The sequence below is a fragment of the Triticum urartu genome, chromosome 3 (genome assembly GCF_003073215.2).
Source record: "Triticum urartu cultivar G1812 chromosome 3, Tu2.1, whole genome shotgun sequence".
NCBI lineage: Eukaryota > Viridiplantae > Streptophyta > Magnoliopsida > Poales > Poaceae > Triticum > Triticum urartu.
In genome coordinates, this window is record NC_053024.1 from 1,854,346 (window position 1) to 1,865,740 (window position 11,395).

Here is an 11,395-nt window from a genome sequence, read left to right on the forward strand (position 1 = left end):
CTAGATATATCTGTATCTAGACAAATTTGAGTCAACTAATTTGGAATGGAGGAAATAGTAGATATCTATTCACCTTGCGTGCCATTGTTGCCGCCCGTACATTCCACCCAGCACAACCGGCACACCACTCCACCGCCGCCGCCCGCATAGCCCAACACAACCGCCACACCACTCTACCGCTGCTGAGGAGGAAGAGGAGCGTCAAGCAAAGAGGAAGACCATTATGACGTCGGAGACGATGAAGATCCTGGAGGAGGACAACGTGAAGGTGTCGACGAAGATGATCATGGTGACGGGGCCGCTTGGAATGCTGACCCGCAACTTCAAGCACTTACAAATGGGGAAGATTGAAATTCAACTGTTGAAGTAGCTCCAAATATCAGGAGAGAAACAACTCACCGAATAGCCGCATTAGTAAACTTGTGCTACGACGGAGATCGGCAATCCCGCCAAGTATCTAGGCAGACAGACATTAACACATGCATCTTGGTCGCATTAACATAACAGTAGACCAAGACGACCTTGGTGATATTAACATATATTCTGTAGAAGAAGAAGAAGAAGAAAAAGAAGAAGAGTAACTGATGTTGGGCCAGGGCCAGCGCAGATTGATTCACACACATGTTGTCAGGTGTCGTAACTGGGATCAAGAATAAAAGAGGAGTACTGGGCCAAACCAGGGCCACCCAAACCAGGGCCACAGCCCACAGCCCACAGCCCACAGAGAGAAAACCCTAGCGACGCCAGCTATAAAACATCTCACCTTGCCAGACGCGCCGCCGCCGCCGCCGTCCGCACAGCACAGCCCAGCACCGCCGCCGCACCACCGTCAGAGGAGGAGGAGGAAGAAGCAGCGTCGGCCGAAGATGAAGACGATCTTGGCGTCGGAGACGATGGAGATCCCGGAGGAGGTGACGGTGAAGGTGTCGGCGAAGATGATCTCGGTGACGGGGCCGCGGGGGACGCTGACCCGCAACTTCAAGCACCTCAACCTCGACTTCCAGCTGCAGGAGGGCGGGCGGAAGCTCAAGGTGGACGCCTGGTTCGGCACCCGCAAGACCATGGCCGCCATCCGCACCGCCATCTCCCACGTCCAGAACCTCATCACCGGCGTCACCAAGGGCTTCCGCTACAAGATGCGCTTCGTCTACGCTCACTTCCCCATCAACGCCTCCATCACCGCCGCCAACCGCGGCATCGAGATCAGGAACTTCCTCGGCGAGAAGAAGGTATCTTTTTTTCTTGACCAAACAATTAGATCTGTAAGCTAGCTAATTGCCTGATAGTGTAGTGTTCCATTCAACAGATGCCTGGTTTATTAGTGATTGGTGATGAATTGTGAGTTATTTCTGGGCAGTAAAATCTCTGTTCATATATCATTCTGTGTATGTGATCTGTGTATCTTTTTACCTACCATGACACTGGTGTAGCTTGGGGAACTCTGCTTAGAAATGATTGGCTGTTGTGAGTTCTTAGGGTCTTAAAATGCCCTGCTTATGCTAATGCAATCTGTTCACAGCGGGTTGGGATCACAGATGTTTGAGACTGATGCAGTGATCACAAACTTACTTGAGATGTTTGATCACTCCATGCTGGTATTCCTAGAACAGGGGTCTCTAGCACTACTGTTGTAGTGGTGCCATTTTCCATATCGTAATTGGGCTCATAGTGCTGTTATGTTCAGCTGATCTGATTCTGGTATACTCTAGAATCAATTGCCGCTTTTGGCATCGTGTGTTTGTGATGTCCTGTATAGCTTTATCTGTTTTGACGCTTTTGTGCCTGTTGCTTGAGCCATGTTTAAAATGTACCGAGATCCCCCCTTTTGTTGAACAGGTAAGGAAAGTTGACATGCTTGATGGTGTGACGATCCTGCGGTCTGAGAAGGTCAAGGATGAGATTGTCCTGGATGGCAACGACATCGAGCTCGTCTCTCGCTCTGCTGCCCTGATCAACCAGGTTAGAGCCCTTGCCTATGCTCATACTGAAAACTCGCATCATAAGTTGCGTCATTTTACCTGTTAGGCCTATCTCTGAATGAGATTGTATGGTACTGCCAGAATTTTCTGTATCACAATTAGTTGTAGTCATGTAGGTGTTGTAGCATACCGTGGAACGATTGTATGTTCCACTCGAACGCACTCTTTGAGTGTTGATGCATCTTTTCTAGTTTAGGCGTGACAAGTGCATAGCCTAACCTAACCTGGAAGATGAGCTATAGAATAGAAGAATATCCATGTATTGTTGGTACACGACAAATGCATAACATTTACTGGCGTTGCACTGGCAGCATGTGGTTCCCTATATTGATCAAATGCATAACATTTACTGGCGTTGCACTGGCAGCATGTGGTTCCCTATATTGATCCTACACCACCGATCATCCCCATCCTGACCAACCATTGTTTCGTTTTCCTTAACCAGAAATGCCACGTGAAGAACAAGGACATCAGGAAGTTCCTGGACGGAATCTACGTCAGCGACAAGGGCGCCATCAAGGAAGAGTAGTGTTGTCGCGACCTATCCTTCCGCAGCCCCTTTGTAGCTGGTAGCAGAAACTGTCCTAGAGTTCTTGGAGCTTGTCGAAACCAAGATCAGAAGCTGTCTCTTCTTCTTTTTTTTTGGCTCGAGTGAATCAACAAAAGTTTGCTGTAGTTTTGTACCGGATCAATTTATCAGGGATGCCATGTAACTGGAGCTTGGAGATGCTGTCTTTACCTGCCTATAAGACCTCTTGTTATCTATGCTGGTTCTGCTTGACTTCATGCTGTCTGCTTTGCCTGTCACTGGCTCCTGGTTCTGTTTTTGTGGAATTCTTCCCTGAGATTTTCATAAGGATAATCAGTAGGTTGGTGTCTATTATCTGTGCTTGTGGGCCCTGTAGTTTTATTTCAAGGAATTGTGGGCCGTATAGTTGGGCTGTATGGGCTGGTGCGAGGTCAGGTGAGTGTTTTCCAGCCAAGAATGAAGAGCAGAGCATGGTCCGTGCTTTGGTGAAACCAGCCAGTCTCCAGCGGGCGGGTGATGACCTGTAGCGTCAGTCGCCGCCGTTGTCCCTGCCCAGCCGGGGAATTTTGACTCATCGGAGTGTTTTGCAGCCGGAGAATTTGACTCATCGGAGTGTTTTGCAGGCCGGGGAATTTGACTCATCGGAGTGTCAGTCGCCGTCGTCCCTCCCTGGAACCAAAGGGCATTTCCCCTAGGCGTGTAAGCTTAAACTATATGGGCGCACTGATTCCTGTGGCAAAACTGAGCAATAGGAACCACCTTCATAAACCAACCAGTATCTTCTCAATGTGAAATTGTGTACATGGAAGACCTATTTACAGTTAAATTTTCTCGTTCAGTGAGCTATGAATATGATAGTATCTTATCTTTCTTTGTCAACTACAACTACAGCGCCACATCATGGACAGTGGGTGAAGCACACATTGTATAATTCAACTATTGTCAGTGATCCACAAAGTTAACGATAAGGAGGGCCCCATGTCATTGTCATGTCATCCTTGAAATCGAAGTTGGTCAATTTTACCGGCGCGTGGCGCTTTCCATTTCCAATAATAGCAGCAATACTGTTTTTTTGTTTTGGAGGTTATCTGGCCCTTTCATTTTCAACGATAGATTAAAGTTGACTGAATCAACTAGTGTTTTTTAGGTCGGCAGACGAAATGCCTATATAAGGCTCATGCTTGGAGACCAAAGTGTATAAGCTGCCTCTGTTCTCCAACCAAAGCGCACGACGTTCTTCCTCATACAAGAGGAAGAGGTGCACAGGCACTGTGAGTTTGCATACTCAGGTACTGTACCATTTATTTGCTGAAGCATTTCTGTAAAGGGGAGGAGAAATGTATTGTTTGCTGTGAAAATCGGATGACATGCTCACACTGTTTAATTTTAGATCCCTGCCTATAGCTGTTGCCCAAATGCCAAAAGCTAGCTGATGGAATGATGGCAGCCTAGCTTAAGGCTGATGGAATGATCCCTGCCTATATTCTCCATCGGCAGTAGGTGTTTGTAATTGTAAGTAGTCTTTTATGAGGATTTTATTTTTGTGTGTGTGCATTAGCAAGCTCCTTAAATATACCTGCGTGCAAGAATTTTAAAGAAACCGTCCGATTTGTCAGGTATCATATGCTGAATTTACACGATGCTGTTTTCTCGCAGTCACTTCGCCTTGCACTCCCTCCTTTCCTAAATATAAGTCTTTTTTAGAGATTCTAATATAGACTACAGAGGGAGCAAAATGAGTGAATCTACACTCTAAAATATGTCTATATACATACGTATGTAGTCCAAATTGAAATCCCTAAAAAGACATATAGGTAGTATTTTTTTAGCATCATATTAATTCATGAATAACCAGCATATATGTGATAGGAAAACAACTGATTAAGTCTTATGAAATTGCAGGAGTTTGAAGAAATATTGCTACTCAGACTGGCAGACAATAGTTATAGTACTTGCTGAAGGAACTTTGAGCATATTCAGATTCCACAAAGAAGGAAACTCTCAAGTGCAACAAAATAATCTGCTCTGCTGCCAGGTACATCACATACCACAAATGGATTCTGCTAAGCGCCTAGTTGGTTACTACCTAAAATCTTCCTTGTTTTTATCTCTGCATATAGTTAACCACGGTCAGTTGAGCAAAGATGCCTGGCCATCCATGCATGATGGTCACTACAGCACGACAGTTTGTGATGGTGCTCATGGTGGCTTACAGTGTGCAGACCATGATCTGTAGTTCTTTGCATGGAAACGAGACCGATCGGCTGTCGCTACTTGAATTCAAGAAGGGGGTCATGCTTGACCCACAACAAGCCTTGATGTCGTGGAACGATAGCACCCACTTCTGCCACTGGGAAGGTGTCTCGTGTGGGACGACAACCATCCCTCCTCGTGTTATTTCGCTCAATCTTACAAAACGAGGTTTAGCAGGGCAAATATCTCCTTCTCTTGGAAACCTTACATTTCTACAGTCTCTATTCCTACCAAATAATTCATTCTCCGGAGAGATCCCTCCATCCCTTGGTCATATGCATAACCTCCAAACCATCTACTTGAATTTTAACAGATTGCAAGGAAGGATACCTAATCTTTCCAACTGTACCAGCCTAATGATGCTTCGGCTGGTTGGGAATAATCTAGCTGGTAAATTTCCTAATTTACCTAGTCATCTGCAAGAGCTGCGCCTCTCTGGCAATGATCTCATTGGAACCATCCCTTCTTCTCTTGCCAATATTACAACACTAAGAGGTATCACTTTCACGTTTAATCACATTGAGGGCAATATCCCAAATGACTTCTCAAAGCTGCACAAGCTGCAGGTCCTATTAGGGGCTGTCAATAAGTTGACGGGCACGTTCCCACATGCCATCTTAAATCTTTCTGCTCTCAATGTTCTTACCCTTGCCTTCAATTATCTAGGTGGGGAGGTACCAACCTACCTCGGTAACCATCTCCCTAACCTCCAACTTCTTGGATTGGCTGACAACTTCTTCCATGGGCATATTCCCTATTCATTGATAAATTGTTCTGAGCTGCACTACGTCGACATGTCAAGTAATAATCTTACTGGTGTAGTACATAGTACCATCGGCAAACTTAACAAACTGTCCTACTTGAATCTTGAATTCAACCACTTCCACGCTCGTAACAAGCAGGAATGGGAGTTTATGAGCAGCTTAACCAATTGCACCGAGCTACAGAGTTTCTCAATGAAAGGGAATCACCTACAAGGAAATGTACCAAATTCATTGGGAAACCTTTCTGATCAGCTTCAGAATCTCCTTTTGGGAACAAATAAATTATCAGGAGGTTTTCCTTCTGGCATAGCAAATCTGCGAGGCCTTTTCAAATTAGGGTTAGAAGAAAATCAGTTTACAGGTGTTTTGCCAGAATGGCTTGGAACTCTGCACAATTTACAAGGAATAGAGCTAGCTAACAACTCCTTTACAGGGGTTATTCCATCATCCCTTGCAAACTTATCTCAGCTGATAGAACTCTTTCTAGAATCTAACCATTTATATGGAAATATACCCCCAAGTTTGGGAAACCTTAAGGTCCTTGAAAAATTGAGCATTTCCAACAACAATCTTCATGGCAGCATACCAAAAGAGATCTTCAACATTCCTACAATAAGTCGAATTGGGTTATATTCCAATAAACTAGATGGTGCACTTCCTATAGAAATAGGACATGCCAAGCAACTGCTGTATCTGCTAATTTCATCAAATAACCTATCTGGTGTCATCCCTGAGACACTCGATGGCTGCGAAAGTTTGGAAGTCATCGAGTTTGATCAGAATTCTCTTAGTGGAAGAATTCCAACTTCATTAGGAAACATAAGCAACTTGGAGGTGCTTACTGTGTCTCACAACCACTTATCTGGATCCATACCGAAGTCCATTGCTGCTCTGAAATACCTTCAACAACTAGATATGTCATTCAACCGTCTTGATGGTGAAGTTCCAGAAGAAGGTGTCTTCAAGAACACAACTGCCATACGCATCGGCGGAAATCATGGGCTCTGTGGTGGAGTCCTAGAGCTACACCTACCTGCATGCCCTGTTACAATTTCAAGCCCGTCCAAGCACACTTGGCCACTATGTTTCAAAGTGATGATTCCACTAGCTAGCATGGTGCTACTTGCCGGTTTCGTGTCCATGCTACTTTTCTGGAGGAAAAAACAAAGGAGAGAATCGATGTCTCTACCTTCTTTTGGTAGAAAATTTCCCAAAGTTTCTTATGATGATATCGCCAAAGCAACTGAAGGGTTCTCCTTGTCCAACGTAATCGGCAGTGGAAGGTACAGTTCGGTATATAAAGCCAAACTGTTTCGAGATGGAAATGTGGCTGCTGTGAAGGTCTTTGCTCTCGAGACAAGGGGAGCACAAAAAAGCTTCATCACAGAATGCAATGCTTTGAGGAACGTGCGGCACCGCAATCTAGTCCATATCCTTACTGCATGCTCTAGCATTGATCCTAGAGGAATCGACTTCAAAGCACTAGTCTATGAGTTCATGCCACAAGGGGACTTGCATAAATTTCTACACTCTGCTCGGGGTGACGAAAGCTCTTCAGATTCGAACTGCATTTCACTGGCTCAAAGGTTGAGCATCGTGGCAGATGTATCAGATGCAGTGGCGTACCTTCACCAAGAGGGTATAGTTCATTGTGATCTGAAACCTAGCAACATTCTCCTAGACGATGATATGGTAGCTCATGTTGGGGACTTCGGACTGGCAAGGTTGCCGATTCATACCACAACATCGTCTTCTGAATCAACTTCGACGTCTTCGGTTGCAATAAAGGGAACCATAGGATATGTTGCTCCAGGTACCGTCCGTCCTTGCATTGGTTTTTCTTTCTTCATATGAACATTGACAATTCGCCCATGCAAATGAATCGGAACTAAAATCTTGCTGGATCTACAGAATGTGCAGGGGGCAGTCAGGTTTCAACTGCTGCGGATGTTTACAGCTTTGGAGTCGTCCTCCTTGAAGTATTCATCCGAAGGAGGCCAACGGATGCCATGTTCAAGGACGGATTGAGCATTGAAAAGTTTGCAGAGATCAACTTCCCCCATAAAGTGCTGCAGATTCTTGACCCAGAACTGCTGCAGGAGCTGAACCTCTGCCGGGAAACTCCGATGGATGCTGTCGAGAAAAATGGAGCGCAGAGTCTCATTTCTGTGATTAGTATTGGGCTGTGTTGCACCAGGTCGTCCCCAAGTGAGCGCATCAGCATGCAGGAAGTGGCTGCCAAGCTGCATGGGATCAGAGATGCGTATCTCTTTACACAAGATTGAGACGAAAGCTAGATAAGGATTTGTCTATATAATTTATATGTCAAATATAACAACGAGTGTTTGCCTTCTCTTACTATATTTGGTCCTTTGTTTGCTCGAAATGAGAAACTAAGCATGTAACCGATTGGGAAAGAATGGTACTAGTATTTCTTGGTAAAGTTTTGATATTACTTTTCCCAAACAGACCCTTATTGTTATTCTTCTTTTGACTTTCACCATCACTAATTGATTCACCATGATCGAACCACCTTGTATAGGTACTGGACATACCATTGTTTAGGTGAGTCTTAACTATCCTTGAATTATGCCGCATCAAATCCTGGCATTGGATGCATGAGCACAAGATGGCACAAGATTGAATCACCTTCATTGTTGTGTTCACGTGTGAATTTCATAAACTCCTTAACACGATTTATGTATGGCGGGGTAAGCTTGATTGATTTAGTCATTCAATCTCGATCCATAGCCTGCAAAACATTATTGGCATAACAATGTGTGTCAACTAATCGAGCAGATCGAAACACTTCTGCTATGATGTATGTTAATAACTGGATCACACCTGAAATCGCTTGTGCTTCGCCGTGCCGTCCTCGCGTCGGGGACATGGTCGTTGGTCTTTCCGTAGGCCAATATGGGGATGTTCCCAATTCCTTTCTTTACAAGGGAACTGAACGATCCCTATTCCATGCAATTTTTGTCTATTAACAATGGACATGCCACAAAATAATTCAGCTACAAATATAATCACTAATTTTCTATTATATTTCCTTTATTAACCCATCCAAGATACTCCGTGCCACTGAAAATCGTCACCGAATAAGTACATATCTTGTGATAGTGAACATGCGTCACCTAAAACCAGAGCAAATGGTCACCAAAAGTGCTGAGGAGGGAGGGGGGGGGGGGCTGCCTTGGGAGCCCATCAGCTACAGATGGTCACCGTCACCGAAAATGTTTTTAGGGATCGTTAAAACTTACTCACCAGGATTTTCATCACAACAAATAGGGATTTTACAGTGACATCTTTGATCATTCAAATGACAAGGTGTAAGTCGGTGGCGGGTGGGAGTTTTCATGGTAGTTGGGGGTTACTGGAGGAACGGTATTCTCTTCCTAGATATGTAGGGGGAATGGGATTGACCGGAGGTTCGTAGAAGAGGGAGGTGAGTAAGAGGAGGCTTGGACTCTATTTTGTTTGTTTTTACTAAAAAAAACCTAATGTATGGGATAGAGACAGTAAATAGTTGGAGTTGTTGTCCACAACCAGAAGATCATCCTCTTGGACTCAATACAAGATCCGACACTAAATACATATCCACGAGAATATCATGTATATCTATTAAAAAGCTTGTACAGTGGTGCGCCCGCCAAATAGGGGGTGGAGAAAAAAATAACTTGATTCGCAATTGACGAGTCGCCCCCTACATTGTCGCATGGAGATCATGGTGGTCCTTTCACGCCTCTTCTCTCGACCTGCTAGCAACACCTCAGTGATGCTGATGTGGCTACCTCCTGACGCTGGTTCGGCAAAAGCGACAGAGGGATGGGGTTCAATGGTACTATGGTAGGAGAGAAGGCGTCCGCCGCAATTAAGGTTGGGGGGGGGGGACCCCAGATGGAAGAACGACAGATGGGAGGAACCACGATGGCATCTTCATCACCGATGCAAGGGAGGACATGTTCTATATCCCGTACTGCCTTCCCCGGCTCACTGGATGCCGATGCAACCACGGCGCCTGCCGATCCGAAGATGACGCCGATTTGGGAACCTATGGGCGGGACATGCATGGAGCTACCGTCCAACTCAGAGGACACTCGAGGTCTTCATCGTCAAGGGTTTCATGGTGCTCTAGACATGCGAGGTCGAGCATGTGGAGGCGCGAATCCTACTCTTATCCGGAGTAGTGTCCTATGACTGACACCGACATGCCTACAAGAATGAGGGGCTAATGCAGGTCTTGGCAGTAAGGCCATGGTGTGGGTTGGATCTGGCGACACGACTCTGTATTAGAAGGATAAATCACATTGATTGGGGCGATGGTAGACGACGCTAGGGTGGTGGCCCCGGGGACATGGTGGGAAGATCCGTGAGGTGGCTGCAACGACGACAATCTACATGGTGGTTGTAATGGTGATTGGATCTGAAGACCATCCTACGTCCAAGAGACTCTTACTCTCCCATCATCAGGGATTGAAGGAGGTGCGACGGTAACCAGAAGTAAGACGGCATGGTCCTCAACCTGCATCCACCATCCTCTTGAGCGGTGCGGGATGGCTTTGGGCTGTCTCGGTGCTAGGATTTGGCTAGCGAGACGGCGTCATCTTTAGAGGCTGCTGGCAATGACAGACATGCCATCAAATATGGCCGTACTTCGAGTGAGAACCCAAGATCTTCTCTTTATGGCTAGCTAAGGCAAAGTCAGTATGCGAGCGTCCCTTGTTGAAGGTGTTAGCTCGAAGCTTGGCTTTGTGGTTGAAAATTCTATGTCTGGCCTTTGGTTGGACTGGTTAACATCGGCGCACGTATGACGATCTTTTCTTGAAGGTTTTGTCTGGGAGTAGCATATTTCTGAGTTAATTTGGTCGCATGTCATAGTGTTTGTGGTAGGATTATGAAGATCTTGTCACAAGACTGATCCATTTTGGATAGCCTTGTTTTTTCTAAACCGAGTCATTCGACATCGATGCTAGGCTTACGTTGACATTATTAAATAATCAATAATATATGAATTTGTGCATTAATCGATGCAGAGGCCAGAATGCGAAATAATGCGATTAAAATAGTGGCATGAAAAATGGGCCATGCGGTGTTTGTTTAACAAGGGCTCAAAGAAAAGTAGAAAACGTCAAGCACGTGTATAAAATGAAGCCGTAAGTGATATAATGGCAGACATCATGTATCTTTACATCATTGCATGAGCAAAGCTTAAGCCTAATCAAGAGCGGCAGCAAAGTGTTTGCATATATTAAAAGGTCGTTTTTAAAAGAAAATGAACACACGAAAACGATTTTATTTAGTGGTTACAAAGTTGCATTTGAGCACATATGGCTCCACACATAACCAAGGTTTGTCTTATGGAAATACTCGTTTGTGTCTTTTCTGAAAAGAAGTTGAGACCCTTGGCCTCTGCATCCTGAGTGATCCACACATCCATGCAAACGTAAAGTGCGGAAGTATGTGGGTGACTGTTCATCACATACTGAACGACTGGAGGCCAGCTGATCCACGTGTACGTACGGTGATATGGGCATGAGGAGTGGAATCATGTGGTCATGCACTCCTGAAAGCTTCCGAGTGAGGGTTTTGGACACCGGTTTGGTCACAGCCTTCCTGGTATTTTGAGACTTGATGTAATACAACCGGTTAAAACAAAAAGGTTGGAACATCAGGCCGAGTGTTTGAAGTCATTGTGTGTTGAGTGTGCGTTCATTGTGTTTGTATCCTTTTAATACTTTATTTTAAATCAAGAAAATCTATCTTTGTCGAAAAATAATACACTTCCGGGAGCCCAATGTACGCAAATACCCGCCAGCCAAGAAAAAGGGTAAAAGTGACCAAAGGAGGATGTGACGCAACCAGTGGAG

General features: G+C 45.1%; 2 protein-coding genes across 4 annotated transcripts; both read left to right on the forward strand.

The window, feature by feature from the left end:
• Window positions 1–766: 766 nt before the first annotated feature.
• Window positions 767–2,760, forward strand: LOC125542249 (60S ribosomal protein L9). The gene is made up of 3 exons (XM_048705207.1): window positions 767–1,229; window positions 1,837–1,959; window positions 2,425–2,760. Exons 1-3 carry the CDS (start codon window positions 867–869, stop codon window positions 2,506–2,508), a joined length of 570 nt encoding a protein of 189 aa, XP_048561164.1. The 5' UTR covers window positions 767–866; the 3' UTR covers window positions 2,509–2,760.
• Window positions 2,761–3,695: 935 nt separating this feature from the next.
• On the forward strand, window positions 3,696–7,991 carry LOC125542250 (receptor kinase-like protein Xa21). Of its 3 annotated transcripts, XM_048705208.1 has the most exons (5): window positions 3,696–3,797; window positions 3,899–4,020; window positions 4,411–4,543; window positions 4,629–7,338; window positions 7,437–7,991. In XM_048705208.1, the coding sequence occupies exons 4-5, from the start codon at window positions 4,653–4,655 to the stop codon at window positions 7,808–7,810; spliced, it is 3,060 nt and encodes a 1,019-aa protein (XP_048561165.1). In that variant the 5' UTR covers window positions 3,696–3,797; window positions 3,899–4,020; window positions 4,411–4,543; window positions 4,629–4,652; the 3' UTR covers window positions 7,811–7,991. The 3 variants fall into 3 exon arrangements, with proteins under 3 accessions (XP_048561165.1, XP_048561166.1, XP_048561167.1); XM_048705209.1 differs by having other exon boundaries at window positions 4,411–7,338; XM_048705210.1 differs by lacking the exon at window positions 3,899–4,020.
• The last annotated feature ends 3,404 nt before the right edge of the window (window positions 7,992–11,395 follow it).

Excerpts from the sequence above, each read along its gene's own strand:
- LOC125542249 (XM_048705207.1), top strand. The coding sequence starts at position 867 with ATGAAGACGATCTTGGCGTCGGAGACGATGGAGATCCCGGAGGAGGTG. Across the intron at positions 1,230-1,836 it reads ACTTCCTCGGCGAGAAGAAG|GTAAGGAAAGTTGACATGCT; the intron begins GTATCTTTTTTT and ends TTTGTTGAACAG. Across the intron at positions 1,960-2,424 it reads CTGCTGCCCTGATCAACCAG|AAATGCCACGTGAAGAACAA; the intron begins GTTAGAGCCCTT and ends TTCCTTAACCAG.
- LOC125542250 (XM_048705209.1), top strand. The coding sequence starts at position 4,653 with ATGCCTGGCCATCCATGCATGATGGTCACTACAGCACGACAGTTTGTG. Across the intron at positions 7,339-7,436 it reads CATAGGATATGTTGCTCCAG|AATGTGCAGGGGGCAGTCAG; the intron begins GTACCGTCCGTC and ends CTGGATCTACAG.